The sequence below is a fragment of the Odontesthes bonariensis genome, chromosome 3 (genome assembly GCF_027942865.1).
Source record: "Odontesthes bonariensis isolate fOdoBon6 chromosome 3, fOdoBon6.hap1, whole genome shotgun sequence".
Classification (NCBI taxonomy): domain Eukaryota; kingdom Metazoa; phylum Chordata; class Actinopteri; order Atheriniformes; family Atherinopsidae; genus Odontesthes; species Odontesthes bonariensis.
In genome coordinates, this window is record NC_134508.1 from 29,897,463 (window position 1) to 29,915,559 (window position 18,097).

An 18,097-nucleotide genomic window follows, 5' to 3' on the forward strand; every position below is an offset into this window, starting at 1 on the left:
CCACTCAAGCCATTGTTGGATTAACTTGAGCTAGAACTCGATTTATAATGGTCTCACGACAGAGCCAAGGCTACTCTTTCCTGACAGCTCAGAAGTCACTTCAGCTCATTTCAATAAGATTCATTCTCTTCTACATCCCGTCAATCCTCCCAACAACTCGGATCCTTTTCCCGTCAATCTCCCCCTCTGAGCGGTAGAGGTCGCAGCCGAGCAGTGGCAGAGAGGACGGGAGCGCATGGATGTAACAGAGCGCTCCCACATGACAAAGCTACGGCGCGTCTGGAAAGCGAGGAACGGAGACCCGCCGCTTTGGGAGCAACCGTCGACAAGATCATTTCTGCATCTTTACCTACTGCACTCCCGGCTCAGCTCGATCTCAGACAACTTCACAGACACTATTGCTTCTCAGTTTTCCAGACTGCTGAAGCGGGAAGCTCCCCTCTCTTATCCCTCTCCCATTGTGAACTTTACAGGGATGGTAGTTATTGCTCAGCATCACCAAATGCCCAGATAGTGCTGAAGTACGGATATAAAAACTGAACGTCTGGAGAGACTCGGTCCTCTTCCTTTTCAAGTACTTTTGGTTCGGTTTGACACACAAGACAGAAGAGAGGCCGTGTGTGTGTGTGTGTGTGTGTGAGTGTGTGCAGGAGAGAGAGAAGTCGCACAGGTTTTTTGGAGCTACTTTCATGCCGTCAGTCTTGCGGACTCTGAGATGGACGTCAGATTTTATCCAGCTCCCCCTTCAAGCGTGGGTTCGTGTACGTTACCGACTGACTCCGGTTTGGACTATTACCACTCCAACAAGGTAAATAATTATCTCTACTTTTTGGCCTTAAAGTGTGCGATATGTGCCAGCTCCAAGTGCAAGCGCGCAGAAATACACTGTGGCTGTGTGCGCTGTGGAGACGAGTGACAAGTGCTGCACTTTTGCTTCCCTTGGGAAAATAGGGAAACATTTTTATCTACAGGCTGCGTTAGGCTATCATTCAACTTTGCAGCACGTCGTATTTGTTGTCAGTGACACTGCCTTGAGCTCGTGCACGTGGAGATTCCTTCGGCTTCAGCTTCCTAATGTGTTAATCTGAAAAAACGGTTCCGTGGCTGTCCTGTGAGCAGACTTTGGAGCGCACCGCTTTCTCAGGCGCAAGAGCTGCTTTCCCTGACCGAACTGTAGAGACTGAATTTGTACAAGATTGCGTCTTAATTGATAATATTTACACCAGTATACTAAACCTATATGTTTCAACCGTGTCCGATTTAACTGCGTAAACACGTTGCAATCTACTTCATAGAGGTTCTCACGTGGCAGTGCATAATCGCAATCAATCCACTAAACAATCAACATTTCCTAGACATGTGATATCAGTTGTTTTGCATCTGAGCAAGATTTCCTTTGCATTTTAATTTGTTTTGGTGTCTTAATTGTTACGATGGAGGATGCTCAATATTCTTTATCTACGCTTTCAAAAAAAATCCAAGATCATCATTATGCACATGACAACTTTTCTGTTTTTATAATCATTCATCAGTGACATCAACAAAAAACAAAAACAAACATCTGTGGTGGTTTGAAATTCTTAAGAATTAAATGGATTTTTTTAAAAGTAAGCTTTTTTTGTTTTCATTGACAACACTGTCAAGAGGCTTGCAAGTGAAATCTTTTCTGTTTATATTCTGTCACCGAATAACAAGTGCTACCATGAGCCCTGATTTATTTATCACTGACAAGCCTCAAAAGTAAAAACCTGTTTTCATCAGTTCTTTTTCAACTTTTAAATACGTTCATATTACCTAAATTAAGTTATTGAACGTGAATGGGCCTATTGTGTGGACTTTAACCATGTGGTGCACACTAGTACCGACTCTTTGCCTGACTAAACAGAAAAGTTCATACTGACCTAGTCCAAGATTACACGGCACTTTTCTTGTGGTCAGGTTAAAACTTGTGTAAACATTTGTCGGTAACTACATTGGTTAGAGTGAAAGGAAGGCATTAACCTGTATCCATTCAAAGGAGCGTGCTTGCCTTGGCACCTGGAGAGAAGCCAGCAGGCAGTTAACATTTGCTGATGACAAAGGGAAACATTACAGCAGCGTGCACTATTTGAATTGTTAATCTCCCTGTTCATACATACAGTCACCTGTATGTATACGTGTAGAACACATGCATTTAGCAGCGCTCTCCCACAACCGCACAGCACAGAGGTTAGAATCGCATTACATACATTTATACATCAACTACAGTCACTCCTTAACCCCCAGTCCACTGCCCTCATCTTCTGTCTTTAAACTGCAACATTTCATTTGTCCTCAATTATAATGAAACCTAAAAATAGCACCCAAATAACAGAGTTGTCTTAATTACTAAGCTGCAACATTCAGGCTTGTGTGTGTGTATGTCTAGCACACACATAAACTATCAGTAGGCTTTCACAGTTCAGCTGCAAATTAAGGCTATATTTAAAGTGACAGTGGGACCTAGTGTCTTCTGACTGAGGCTATATTCCAGGTATCACAGTATTAACACAATGAGATGTGCTAGTTATCATGATTCAGCGAGCACACAGGCTGTTGGCCCGCTGAGGAACAGGTTTGGGTTTCAAGGACAGAATCGTATAACATTGTCATTACTAAAGTAACAGCTGTGACTAAGAGATGTAAAGTGACACACTATCTGTGTTGTACTCCTGCTAGTTCACATAAATGTTGAATAATGATACAGGAGCTTTATATGACGTTTTGGTGCTGGCTCACCTTTATGGCAGTTTAATATCAGAAGCAGGATGGAGTTGACCTCCTGGAGTATCACTGAGCATGGAGTGAGGTTTGCAAAGGAGATGAAAATATTTTTTCAGCATTTCACAGTAAAGTTTCAAAGTCGCCAACCAGGAAGTGTGCATAACACAAAATGAGACAATCCATATATAAAGCCCATTGCTTCCTGTTCAAATGGTGTAAACTCAAAGCCATCTATTTTTGAGAGTGACATGTTGACAACTAAACTTTGTGTGAATGACCATAAATGTAAGTGTATATACTGGAAATGTACTCATTCTGCTTTCTACCTGAAGAGGTTAATATATAAGGAATTTAAAGAATGTGTAAGCTGAAACTGGTTCAGGCTGATTGACCGCATTCAGACTGATGGTTGATTGATGCACGGCAGGAATATGGATCACTCTGACAGAATGATTGAGCACCACAAATGTATGAATGTGCTTTGAATTTAAGGAAGAGTTTGCTTGCAATTAGACATAAGAAGTCAACAAAATAAATTTTCTTGTTTATTCGGTGTGCCTTGCGAAAACAAATGCAGTGCTGCAAGAAATTTTACAGCCATGAAAGTTATAATGTTAAATTTTTGTTTAGTTTTTGTGTTTTTTTTCTTTCTGTTTTTGAGTCTGTCCTTCAAATAGAATATTCAAACAAAACATTTGAAAACACCTGTTTGTATAATACATTAAAGTTCAACACCAAAGATTACATCCCGGATTCAAAGCGTCCTTCATTTTGCTTTGAAAAATGCGAAACTGAACACTTACCTTGATGAGAGGATGAGAGAGTACAAGATGTGCCTAATAAGCTGGCAACTGACTGTCTGCTATAAAACTAAAATGCGACTCCTTAATTGGTCTTTACAAATCAAAATGTAATCAGTAAAACTATAAAGATCTTTAAAGAAAGAAGCGTCTTTGTGCTCCTCTGTAAAGTGCTTCATATAAAACAACCTGTGCATCCACATTTCAGAATAGTGCAAAGACAAACACATGAGAAAAGCATCGATTTGTGTTGTACTGAGAACCCCACGGCTCTCGTGCTCTTCCCAGCTCCATCCAACTTGCATTGTCCTGCGCTTGCACAATCACCGTGAGTCATCTTTACTTTTCGCCCAAGATTTCTCCTAATCTTTTTGAAGCCTCTCTGTATCTCTCCTGGCTGAGTGGGAGGCTTGTTTGCGCAGCGTACACTCAGCTGTGTATACCAGCGCTGAAGGCCACTTCTTCGCAAATGCCTGTTTTAGTGGGAGACTATTTGTCAAATGCATTATGACTTGTGCATACCCCCAGGCAGAATCACTCCGGTGAAATGAAGTTGGATAGATTACTGTAGATGTTCCACTTTCTTCTTATCCCTCTCCCTTCTAACTGCACAGTACCCAAGTGAGCCTCTCATGTAATTATACTGTAGTTATTTTGTAGGTTTATAATCCAATGGTTTGCAGATGTTATTCTTTACATAGTTGCAGTCTGCTCCAACTTACTGTTTGCTATTTATATACACTTGACTATTTTGTGAAGGGCTATGCATTTATGAGGAGTGCATACATAACTGTTCATGTACCTTGAGGCGAGATGTATGAAGCATGTTTTAACAAGGCAACCCTCATATGTACGTCGATCCAGATATTCCCACCTTTTGCTCTTTCATGCCTTATTGTGCCTCAGTATATGAGAACAAGTAACAGGCAGCTGACGTATGTCCACTCAAACAGCAATGAGGCCAGTTTTTTCAGAGCACGTACCACCCTTTCTCAAGTGGTTCGTTCCTTTTCAAATGCTATTAAGGATCCCTGTATTAGTCACAGGATACTTCAAAGTGGGGACAGGCAGAAAAAAAAAAAATTCCATGTTGAATTCTCATATTCTCAGAATGAGATTTTTTCTTTTTTCCTCCTCGAAACACAACCGTAATAGAAACAGAAAAAGAAGAGTTATTCCAGTGGTACCTCATTCTGTACACAGAGAGAAGTTAATTACACGGAGGCAAGCATTCTTGGGTTCACGGCATGGACTTGGGGTTTTTCATTGTGCCCATTCATAACATTCTGCTGACTGGTCAGACCGGGTTGCAATATCCCCAACCATTCTCACTGGGAAAATGTTAACCCATGCATGGCTCAAATGCAGGCAAGTTGCTGGTACTAGGAAATCGCAAAAGTGGCGATTTCATTCCAGTTCCAGGCAGTTAACTGAGAACAAATAACATGAAGTGCACATTCTCTTTTCCATTTAAAAAAAATAAAATCATTAAACAGTCTGCTCTGTGATGTTATGGTTTTTTTTTGGTCTACCCACTTCCCGGCACTTTTCATAGTCTAGTCTCTCATATTTTGTTCTTCTCCCCCTCTCTGTGTCTAACTTCTACTCACATTTACCTTCCCAGCAGCAATGTCAAAAGGTTATGCAGGGAAGCTGGAACGCCTGGGGCTTATTGTGTCTTTGAGTTAATGATAAGTAGATACAATGCTATTCTCTGGAGCAGTGGTGCTTAGATTGTGTTGAGTGCAACGTAGCCCATTACAGTAGGAGGAAAGTGGACTATTTATGTGGATTTTATTTTTTAAATACAAGTGAGACACAAGGAGAGATGCAGTGCTGACTGCATTTTTCAGCTGTGCTGGATGACAATGTTTGAGTCATCAGGACCTGACCTACTCTGTAATCTGTTTATGTTTATTCAGCTAAATTAACTGTATTGTTACAAAACAGGAAAAATCCCCATTGCTGCCACATCAATGATACTGTAGTTTCTATTGTACAGCTGCACCCATGTAGGACTCCATGGGATATTTTAGGACAATTGTCTGTTTAGAGAGCAAGGAAGTCAATATAGCTGTTCATAGCAAGGATTTACCACAGTGGACTTGAGTTTAACCTGCAGGACAGTGAAGGTGACAAACCAGAGTCTGCTGCAATCCCTTCACTTTGCCCTGTACTTTATAATCTAGACCAGACATGACTCAGAGCTACAAGAGGTGCTAAGAGGTTCATAAGTCATGAATGGCTGAAAATAGATTATGTAGTTTATCCTGCCTGGTACTTAATCACCATGGTCCATAGAAGCAGGCTATTTATGTTGATGATTGATTGTATTAACTACTAAGAATTGAATCATGACTGTGCATTTTGAAAAATTTGTCCAAGTACACTTTTTTGCCAAACTGCTGCTGTTCAAATAGTTTCCGTGCTGTTTTCACACTGTTATTTGTCACCCAACAGGTTTATTAAAAGAAATCACCGGCCTGCTTTTAGGATAAGACTGATAGCAGGTTTGCAGGCTTGGCAGCATCCATGGCAAACTGTAAGCCACTGTGAAACATCACTACATCACAAGGTGTCAGAGTAATTCCAGATTTGACGTTGATTGCGAGTCTAAGCCCCGGCCCTGCTCGTGCCCCTCATTAAATCACATTAACCCTAATTATCGTCACAGCTCCTTGAGATCCAAATACTAGAGTTGGGCTTGACTCTTGGCTGCTCAGCTGGATGTTGGGTGTGTGTTTCATACACTTGTGGCTAGTGTGAAGTTGAGTCCAGTATGCCAAGGCTTTTTAAACTGTCTTCACCTCAGGAGGCCCACTGGTTCCTCGGTAGCAATCGTCTTGACTGGTTGTCTTTCTATCTTCTCTCTGACTGCCCCCCTCCACCACTTCCCTCATGCAGCCCAGTTTCCTTGTGCTGTTTTATATTCACTTCTTGATTGGTTGGGGGATGGGCTGGTGGAATAGCATTTGAGAGGTTAGCTGGTTAGTGCAGGGAGGGGGAAGCAGATCTGGTGTGTGCATAAAGATAGAAAGAGAGAAAGAGAAGGGGCAGAAGATGGAGGGAAAATGGAAAGAGATTTTAGGGGTACTTTATTTTTCAGCCCGCCATTGAGTCTGTAATGTCATTCAACGATGTGGAAACCAAAATGAGCCTTGCCACCAGATGTGTTCCAGTCCAGATAGCAACTTGAAAGACAGACGTTTATTGTTTTAGTGCATTTGGTGTGGTTCAAACCCAAACTGCATGAAATGCTGATTGATGGATTTCACTAAAGAATGTGTGTGTTTGGTGTGTGTGTGGCAGAGAGAAAGATCTGCTTGTGCGCCGTTCTTTGCTCTGTCTGCTGATGAAAAGGTAAAAGAGCATTTTTTGTTTTATGCTACAGTATCATTTCAGAGCAGTTTCATCTGCTTTCCATCAGCACTGCAACATGAAAAAACACACCCTTTGATTGACTGCATTTTGTACTGAAGGCTATTAAGTAATGTTTCTCTTTGTCATCTACAGAATGCTGATTACATTTTCCAGTAAAGCATATAAACAAAAAAAAGAGCAGCTTAGCATGCTTCACTAAAGATAATTATGGTAAACATAGTTTGTATTAAGTCAGTATATCAGAGCTGCTGCATGAAAGGCTCTGTTATTACAAGAAGTGAAAGTCAATATTAACATTCAAACGGCTCTGACCTTCTGTTATACAGCTTTATGTCTTTAGTTCACCAGGGGCAACATCTAAACTTATTGTTTGTTGCTGACATTTAGCTGTATCCACATGCGTGCGGTTTAGTCTGTAGGTCAGGAAGTGCGCAGTTCACTGTTTTTTTTTTCTTTCAGTTTTTCTTTTTTAGTTTTTTTTTTGCAACAGTTTTAGAATCCCAACTGTGAACTGTGTGTTCCTAATCATTATACAGTAACATTTTGTTGCCCCTGTTGTTTTATGATTAAGCTAACGTGGAGGCAACAAAGACAAAACATTTTCATTGTGCTGGAAAGCTGCAATTCCCCCAGCAAGAAAGCTGATCTTCATTAGGATAATTGCTTCATGTCATTCATAAACAAATAGACCACAAAGTGATTGTTCTAGATGCTGGAGATTATGAGTGCAGTTATTGGCCTTGGCAGATTTGTGTAAAGCAGGCTTTGGTACATAAATTAGCGTAACCATTGCACGAGAGAAACATATCAACATTTCAAATAAGCACAGATGGAGCTCATCATCTCTCACTTTCATATTTGCCTCTCTGCAAAGAGCTCACAGTTTATCCAACAATTTTGTTCTCAGTTAATCTCTCTGGAAATGGTGTGGCTGATGTTTTAGCGCAGTCATGACTTTATTTCCAGTGAAGACTTTACATAAGGGCAGTGGATAGAAAATAAACAGCTATTAGATGAAGGAGGGAAGAAGAGGAGTTCATAGTGCAATTTTGGAGCATCTTGACAGGTCAGTTTGTTGACACCTTAAGAACATGACAGATCATTTGTCACAGGGATAGAAGGGATGGTTTTTGTGTTCAATGACAAACTTACAACTGATCTAGGTACAATAATGTTATTGACAGAGAATTTCATTGTCAGATTTAGTACAGAGCCACTGCTTCACACTTCTGCTGATGGACGCTTCTCAGGAGAAAAGGTCACAGAGGATGCCGTAATTCAGTTGATTCCATAGGATACATGGATAAAAACTGTGATAAAAACAGTGTCTGCGCTGTCGAAGAATGCAGCTGCCGGGTGTATTAAGAAAGGCTCGCAAGCCTGGGCAAACATGAACAGTTGTCTTAGCTTCCTGAGGCACGTCCTGTGCAAACAGAACTGGAGACGCCTGGTTCAGGTCCACACTCAAAGACCACGGGCCCACTGAGTACACACACTTCGAGACATGAGCTTTCTTACAGGAAGACACACACACACACAGACACACACTGACAGACTCTCTCTTGCATGCAGAAACAAGCATGTCCACACCGGCATAGCATTGACAAACACAAGCACACATGTGAGCACACAGACCACGGAGCTGTTATCATGTTGTTGTGCAGCAGCAGCGCAGCCCACAGATTACTGTACTTCATAGTGTGAATGTTCAGTACTCAATGCTGTGATCAAACGTGTGATCACAGTTATTACTTTGGAAAGATTTATGGTTACGATTCACATTAGTTATGCTGATCGGAAAGAAGCAGTATTTGTTGTTGTTTCTCAAATGACTTTTTTTATGTCCATAAATCATGGCTGAGTATCTACAGGTTTGCACAGGAAGTTAGTTAGCTGGTTAGGCCACCAACAATTGGTTCACTGCCATGTGCCGTTTGTGTCTGTGCCTCTCTGAGCCAAGTCTGTGTGTGTGTCTCCCCCCTCCTATCGCTACAAACCCACAGTCCCCTCAGGCCCCTCTCTGTCTCAGTATTGTAAACCACCTCTGGCACTTTTGGGCTTTGTTCATGATATTTTCATTGTAGTCGTGCTTTACTTTCCAGGAATTTTACTCTCAGTGTATCAATAGTCAATCTTTGCCTTCACTTTTAGTGACAGCCCAGTAAAATACGTATAATAGTAGTCAGTCTTAAAAAAAGCACCTAAATGCAGATGTTGCATTTTGCTTTGTTTTTGTATGTCACAGCTTACACTGACTTGATTTGATATTTATTCTTGTTTTAAGTTTAATACATAGAAGAACTAGATACTAACTAAAAATATTCAACATTTTACTACAGTAGCTGCTTTTACGTCGTTAGTCTGTTGGTATGTGATATGTGGCTGCAGCTGAATTTGAGCGTGTTCACTGTGCAAACACAACATTTGGCACTCCTGGTTTCACTTAATCTTTCACACAAAGGCACTGGCATGTGGCAGGACTCTCAGACAGATTCAGTGACACAGAAACAGAGCAAGGGAGAGAAGTGTGTGTTAGAGTACATAAACAGAGATATAATTACTTATATTTGAAAGCATTTACATTTATTTGTTTTTTGATTATCGTCAAATAAAGGCAGAGGCATTGCCTTTTTTTTTTCTTTTTTTAGGGGGCGGAGGGTCTGCAGGCCTTGCAACATCACAGACTGTTATTAGGACTTCCTGAAGCAAACATGGCATCGAATGACAGATACCATGCCTGGAACTTTGGTCACCTCAGGACCTTTTTCTGGGTTGTAGTGTACACAGACATCCCCACATACTGCCAGTCTGGATGGATGATTTATTTTCCTGCCATCCCATAATTACCCACCGGGTAAATGGGAGGACCCTCTGAGATTATAGTTTTTCTTTGCAGTTAAAGAAAAAAAAAAAAAACTTGAGAGACTTTAAACGATTTGCCAACAAGCTCTTTTAAAAGCATCTTTTGATCTTCTACCACGGAGTGGAATATTAATTGGAAACGTAATCACATGGCTGCAGTGATGGAAACGGAAAAGAAAAATTGTTGGAAACGTTTTAAAATAGAGAACATCTTATGTTTTTTTTTTCTTTCTTTTAAATGGTCATGTTATCCGGAGTTGTGTTTTTAATTGCTTGAGTAGTGCTTTTTTGCAGCCAAACATTACCTCCTGCCACCGCAAGCTGTTGTTTACAAAGTTTCATATCTTTCAGATGCAGAGACATTGCATTCTTATTTGTAATAAGCCAATAGTCTCGCTTCAAAAGAATTGTTTTGGGGTTTTTTCTTTTTTTTAAACATGGCTCGAGGCAAGAGGAATAAATTCAACCTCTCATCACTCTTTGACAGGATTTTGCTGACACTAGTCATGCATAATCAGCAGCTTTTTGGCACGAAAAGCCTCAGCTCCATCCAGGTATACGCCACCTAATATTCTTTTAATTGACTTCACAGAAACTGTATCAAAACGTGCTGATGAAGTTACAAACTGGCTAAAACGGCTCATTCTGGGCACCAGATCGCCTCGTTCCTTTTGGTTTGGTTTGTTGTGCTTTCTGCTGCTCTGCGTAACGACAAGAGTGGAAGATTCCAATTACAACGAGAAAGTCAAGGAGGCTGTTGAAGTTTGAGAAACACAGCACGAGCCACTCGCTGAATGGAGATTGTGCTCATTTGGAGTGTAATTAAATTGGTTTGGTTGCATGCCAGTGAAAAAATACATTTCTTTCTTCTCGTCTCAAATGAGAATGTATAGAGTGTTTTGCCGAAAAATACCTGGAGGGAACAGTAGGCTGTTGAATATTTGTAATACAGCTTGCATTGTGCAGTTGAAATGAGTTTTGAGATGAGTTATCCTTTGTGGTTTCCCCTTTGACATTTCAAAGGTATGCAGCTTTTGAACCATGGATTTACTGTAATCTGTTTTTTCTATTATTGATGTGTGGTTGAGTTATAAACTGTAGATTGGCTTCTCTACCATTTCACTGGCTTTGCCATATCAGAAACCACAAGGCCATGGTGCAGAGACAGACTTTGTAATAATGTTTATATATAGTCACATGTAAAACCCAGTTGTTGCTTCCCTTCTACATATTAAATTGTACAGCACTGCTGCGAACCATATAGAGTGTGCAGATCTTAAAAAAAACCCTCCTCTGTTTCCCCTCAGTAACCAGTTTATACTTGAACATTTAACAGATGTTACCAAGCGTTGAAATTTGTAATGTAAAGCAAATGTTGCCACTGAAATTACAGCCAAGGTTCATATTGGAAACATGAGACCAAATTACCGAAAAACAAGGTTTACGTTTAAAAAAGAATTTCAGTTGACTTTTAATCACTGATAAATAGATAGAAAATGAAAGAAGTACTTTGCTATCACTTTCTTTTAAATGTTTCAAGATTAACAATGTTTGATATTTGTGGTTGTTTTGGCAATCATTTAGCGCAAAGGGGTTTTAAACTTCTTTGAATGACCACAACACTACAAGAACCACAAAAAGAAAAAGACAAATTTCTATTTTTAAAATTATACTGTTTACTTTCAGATAAGCACTTTCGTGGTGTCTCTTTCAAGCGGGCTGAATAACAATAGCAATATCCAATTGGTCACAACAGTGTGTAAATGCCTTAAAAACTGTACTATAAGAGAGCAAAAGGAACCGGCAGATAAATTTGGCTCTGTAAATGTGAGCTGTTGAGGCTTTTTTTCCAGTATTATAAAAATCCAGCTGCCTCTGATCCACTGTTGCTTGATCTGCAAATGGATGGAGCTGTCCGGTGGAGCCATTCTTACTGAATCAGTCTGGCATGGCGTTATAATAGCTTTTCCTTGTACGTGTCCTGTCAAATCATCTTAGCCTCTTTGCGTGCTATTTTAGTGTTAGTCACACAATCGATAGGAGAAACTATGAGTTCTGTGTGTTACCGCTTGTCCTCCAGAGGGAATGTGCTTGCTTGTCCAGTGCCATAATGCCAGTGTTATGACGATTCAGGAGAGTGTACTTTGAAACTAGATCCATGATGTGAGGCAAAGAGGGGCTGAGTTGATGAGCTAATTAGTGAGCTCTACAACTGCGTGTTAATGGCTGTTTGTGGGTTTGCGGTTGCTGTGGTATGCACGTGTGTGCTCATGCTGCACAGTTGATTTTTAGAGGCTTAATCCTGCATGCACTTGACAAAGCCTGCTAAGTGAGGTAAAAGACTGTGAATCAGCTGAAACAAGGCTCATCGGTGTCCTCAACTGAACTGCAAAGAAACACTGGAGGGGCACAAATGTATACCAGTACACGTTGAAGGCATTTGCTCTGGGACATAATGCTTTTATGTGCCACTCCTGCTTTTGTTTAATGAAAACTTGAATCTTGTTTGTAATTTTTTCAATGTAGTCTTCCATGTTTCCACAGTTTTCATGCTTAGAGATTCACTGTTTGGCTGTAAAATGATGTAGGATTCTACTGCAGGTCTCTAATTGTGCAAGCAACGATAAAAGAAACAAGAGAGAGCTCGAGAGGAAGAGGAGTTGAAGAGATGGAGTGATAGATCTTTATCTGGCAGACAGAAGGAAAGCAACTGAGCAATTCTGCAAACTCAAAAGTAAAACAAAAGAGTGGAATAAAGTAGATGTTTACCGCACACTGCACATGCAAATAAACCAAGTCGTCTTTTCTAAGCATGCACGTGCTCACATGACACCAGCTCTCACTTTCAATTGTGCTCATGCACCTGCTGACACTCACTGTTATTTTCATTACAGTAAAGGAAACGTTGTTCTACAACGACCCAAATGTTCCTACCACAGTGTGATCACACAGTAAATAACAGGTTTAAAAAAAAAAAAAAAAAAAGACGAGTAGATTGTTTGTCAAGACTCTTCAAAACGAGCCATTTGAGCTTTTATTGGGATTAATGTATCATTCAACTCATGCTACTTCATTGGAGAGAAAAGTGCAACTGAAGGGAGGGAAGCCAGACGTAATTTGTTAGAGAAAGTACATACGTTTCACCAAATTAAAACATTTAGCGCATCATGAAAAATCACGAAAAATAGACCCAAGACTGTTGCGTAGCTGGAATCTTATATCAGACAAGAATGGGACAGCATTCCTCCCTCATAGGTCCAACAACTGAGGGGAGATGCTACTCAGTGGTTGATACGTTTTCAATGTTTTATTTTGAATAAAATGTTGGTTTACTGTGGCCTCACATCAAAAAGGTTCTTGGTTCAAATCTGGACGAGGGCATTTCTATGTGGGGCTTGCATGTTTTCCCAATGAATTTGTGGGTATTTTTGGGTACTCCGACTTCCTCCCACAGTCCAAATGAATGCGTCTTTGGTTAATTAGTACTTCTAAATGTAGCGTAAGTGTGAGTGTGCATGGCTGTTTATCTCAATTGTCTCCGTGTTTGTCCTATGATAGACTGGGGACCTGTCCGTGATCTACACTGCCTCTGGTTTGATGGCAGCTGGATAGCCCCCCGCAACCCTGAATAAGATGAGGCGGGTATAGAAAACCGATGGATAATAACCGATGGAGAAAAAGTCAAACTTTTGCTGGATTAAACTACTCAAAAATGTATAAATTTGCTCATATATGATATCTTGTTGTTATCCAGAAAAATGGTTAGAAACAAAGAAAAGGACGGTCAAATATGATGGAATTTCAAGGTCTGACTTAACACCTCAGCAAAACACTGATATCCATAAACGCCAATAAAGCTTTTAGCTACAAATGAACTGTTTTGTTTAAACCTGCACTGGTTTGAATGAACCAGTTCAATTGATTCAACAGAATTGCTTAGTGCTGAAAGAAAACCATATACTCATTAAAAAAAACATCATATTAAGTGCTTGATTTACTTAAAACCAACAAGAATGAATCACTTAAGAAACTAAACTCAATCCATTTATGTAATACAAGCATATTTCTAATTAGCCAATAAAATATGTCCCTCCATGAATTTTCTTTTGGGTGAGCATGTGCTTTGTGTTTTTCAGTAATACGATGCAGAGCTGGTTTCTCTTGAGTCCCGCTTATGAGTTGGTCTTCATTTTCTTCTTTCCACATGGCCGTGTTGTTGTGAAAGTGTTGCTCGTTTTGGATAAATGTTGAACACAAACGAGAAGAGATTTTGTGTGACATGTTAATTTAGCCATTTGCCTACTTCTGTCATTGCCGCCTCCCTTCTCGTTCACTCATTCTCTTCGCTGGACAGCAAATCCGAGTGAGCTCTTACCAACAAAGGCTGTGCCAATTTTGCATTTTGAATTAGCTGAAAAAAAGATGTCAACAGATTCCGACAGTGGCGACAATGCGCACAGACTGAATATACAAGAGACAGACTTTCTCTTTGGCATGTTGTGTAAGGCCCCTGAGAGAAAACCACTGTTTCTGCTGCGGGTCAGGACTTTTCGAATCAGCTCCAGTTCATGGTGACTTTTGCGGCTTCATTGTGTGCTTTCTTCATTTACAGGCTCCATTTATTGAAATCTTTCTATAATCAAATGAGATTTTCTATAGTTATTCATCCTTGTTTGTTGTCCTTGGCAACTACTATCGCTAAGCCGCACAAACAAACCCAAGTAACAAAGCAACATGAGGGGTAAGCAGGTCTCTTGCATGACAAAGGTGACAGATGAGTTAATTGGGGTTTAGCTGTTAATAGCTGGAAGAGGGGAGACAAGTGCCAAGCCCCATTTTGTTCCATACACAGTGATGATATGTCTCTCTTTCCGAGTCTCTGTTCACCAATGTTTCTCACCTGCCATGCTTTTGTTTCCATCCTCCCAGACTCTCGTCCTTTCACTCTCACTCTGTATTCTCTCCTCTCCTCTTCTTTTCTCTCCTCTAACTCTATTTAGTCTCTCTTTCTCTCTCAAGATAATTCTCATCAGCCTGTATTAGTTGCAAATGTAGAACTAAGTAGCTGTGACAACATTCTCGGATGCTCCAGCTGCCACAGATTTATTGAGTTATTAAAGTAATGTACTGTGATTAAAAATGCTAATTTCCCCTAAATCGCATGCCAGCTTACATAGTTTTTTAAATGGCTAATTTAATTACAAGGAAAATTAAACAAGGGCTGATGATTCAATCTTTGCAGCCAAATGCCTCTCCATACAAAAATGAATAACCTCCTGATACTGAATCATTGTTTGAGCTGCAAAAAGTAGCATTCTTTCAGACTGAATTACCAAAGAATTGTACATGCTGTACTGAATACAAATCCTTATATTTAGACTGTCACATATTTTAGTTGATTTTATATATCATCTCTGCCATATCCAGCATGTCAGATGAATAGGTCACACATTACAGGAATTTGTCTTGGTCCGCGCACACATGTAAGACATAAAACATCCCTAAGCACACCAAACAGACAGACAGACTTGCTTTTATATTACCTCTTGCCAGGATATGAAAGCAAGACTTTGAATTGAGTAGGAAAAATCCTCATTTTGCCTCTGAAGTACACCCAGTTCATGTAGGGTAGTTCTGGTTTTACATTTAAAGCAAGGGTTTTAAATAAAGAGAGAAGAAAGTTTCCCTTCCCAATATTATTATGAATTGTGTCCTCGTCTACTTTGAATAATTTCTTTTCCCATGGGGGATTTGTTCAGTGTGCTTTCCTTGGCTCATTTTGGCCTCTCATTATGCATTCATGTATTCGTTTATATAAAGCGCAACACTGCAGCTACGTTGGGCAAATCTCAGTTGTTTTTGACACTATTGTGAACGATGCACAACATTTTTTCCTTTGAATCCTGCTTTTTTCTTTACTTTTACCTCAAGCAGTTGGTTTACTCATGCTGCAGTCATTTTGCAAAATATGCAAGGCTTTCTTAGAACATCTCAGGAATTAATTGCTTTTCTGGTACTGAAAAAGTAATTCTCATTTAAATAATGAGATGGATCTTTTCCACTCAATCGCTTGATCTCTGCAGATTGCATTATGCTGCACCATTATTTCAGGCCTCTAAAATATCTTCAAGATGACCAGAAGAGGTTTAGATATTGCTTGGATGGCTTCTAAATTTCTCACTGTGTACAGTAACAGATCCTCAGCCGTATCAGTGCCACTTTACAGCCCTCTTCTCTAAATAGGAACTATAGGTGAGTGTGTGATAAGTCCATGGCCCTGTCAGATGGCTTCTGTCCTCTCCTGATCTGAGTGTCTCTGGCCTTCCAGATGTCCTACTCATGAGTGGCTTGTCAACTCTATAGCAGGGCTCTAAATGGGCCAGTCTCCTCAACATCACACTGCGCCTTCACACTGACACCACTGTTCTCCTGATATTATGGTACACCAGGTGGCTCACTATGAAAGCCAGATAAAGATGTTCTGGATTTTTCTTGAACAATGACTTTTCAACTGTGCAGATTTATTGAACTGCTGTTCACCTCCTCCAGAGCTGTATGTCTGAGTGTATGCATCATGCCATACAGGGAGCTCTGTGGAGAGGAGTTGGGTAGGGACCTAGAAGAGAAGGAAAGGAAAAGGGAGAGGGCTGGGTGGATGGCAGTCCAGTGATTTCTGATTTATGGTTTGATTACAGTCTCTCCATCCTGCTGAAGTCTGGCTATATTGGTCCGCATCACGTGAACTTTTTTCTCACATGGCCTGGTCATGCAGCAATCTCTGGCTCGATCTGCTTTTCGTCAAAATGAAACCCTCATTTGCTCATACAAAGACACACACACCAGAGGGAAGGCATTCGGGCACACACTCACATACGCACAAATACACTGATTGAGAGATAAAATGGAGAATGGTTCTTTTAGTTAGCTGAGCAGTCTCTCTTCATGCAGCCTGGCAACCATTCAATGCAATTTACCCCCTACTGGAAAATAATATTGATATTCACAAATGCACCGAGCAGAGAGGGAAGAAATAAGCAATGCAATGGGAAGTGTGATGCGAGCACAGGTGTCCATCGTCTTGTATTCATGATATTGCTCTCAACAGAATGAAAATCAGCACATTTATTACAGCAGATATGAATGAGAAGCCAAACTCTCTTCATCTAGAATGTCAATGGCACTGTTTTGTAGAGGAGCAGCCTTGAAAATTAGACAATGCTCCTTTTTCACCTGTAGCTGGCTGGATGTCTCTATTGAGGCCTGCTAAGTGTGATCCCTTTATGTGCCATTAGTGTTTTTAACCAGCATCGATCCACCTGCCTTTTGACCATTGGGTGTATGAACAAGATGAAAGCTGCTAAAAGAAACAGTCACAGATATCGCGTCTCCCCGGGCATTTATTAAACTGGCATTCATTCCTATTTTTGAGGGCTCGTACTTTGAATTCTTTCATTTCAAATTCTATATCAGTGACTGATGTCGACCTTCTTAGTTCACCTGGTACCTCAGGTTGGTTATGAAACACCTCACTTAAGTCAAGAAAATCTAAATACAGCACTATTATACTAAAAGGGTTGTAGCTTGTCAGTGTTATAATGAACAAGGTCTTCTCCCTCACCCTCAAAATTGTTGAAGAGATCAGGTAGTTTAATCTTTTTAGATCAAAAACACAAAGCGAGGAGCGCCATAATATCAAGAGTCTGAAACATCAAACTGCTTTTGGACTTGCAGATGAACCATCATATGCTTCAGTCAGCCTGACAGCAAAGAACCGACTGGAACTGATTGTCTCTGGCAGCTCACAGAAAGATATGAAATTAACACCTTCTGAAAGCTGATGTTAAAAAACATTGAACACCAGAAAAAAAAAAGCACCACCCAGAGTGATGGCTGAGCTTGCAGCAGCTTTGGCGTCGGCAGGTACATTTGAATATGAACAGCCCTGACTGAAAGGTTATGACCCATAAAGAGGGGGAATGATTTGAGTGAAGCGGGCTGAGAGGAGAAATGTCAGAGTGAGAATGGCAGGAAATATGTAAGTGACAAGGAAAAAGCTGCCCCTAGTATTGTAGAGCCCCGATGAGTAAAAATAGGGCATTGGGCAAGAAGGCAGGAAACCAGCCGAGCGAGGCCTCTAGTAGGAATTTCTTCTGTGGAGGAGAGATAAGAGACTTAACTCCCTCCTGTCTGGGCCGACCGACTTCAACATGCGACATGTGATCGCTGATCACTTATGCAGAGATGGGCAGAGGAAGAGGAGATTGAGGAATTGAATGAGTGATTTGAATGCAGAGTGATGCCTGCGCTGTTGT

The 18,097-nt window shown here is 40.5% G+C and overlaps 1 protein-coding gene across 2 annotated transcripts in view; it reads left to right on the forward strand.

The window, feature by feature from the left end:
* The first annotated feature begins 249 nt into the window (after positions 1 to 249).
* tox2 (TOX high mobility group box family member 2) overlaps positions 250 to 18,097 on the forward strand; it is a 96,208-nt gene continuing 78,360 nt past the window's right edge. For both annotated transcript variants that reach the window (XM_075461506.1, XM_075461507.1), the window contains exon 1: positions 250 to 808. In XM_075461506.1, the coding sequence (XP_075317621.1) occupies positions 716 to 808 (93 nt within the window). In that variant the 5' untranslated portion in view covers positions 250 to 715. The remainder of the gene's footprint in view (positions 809 to 18,097) is intronic.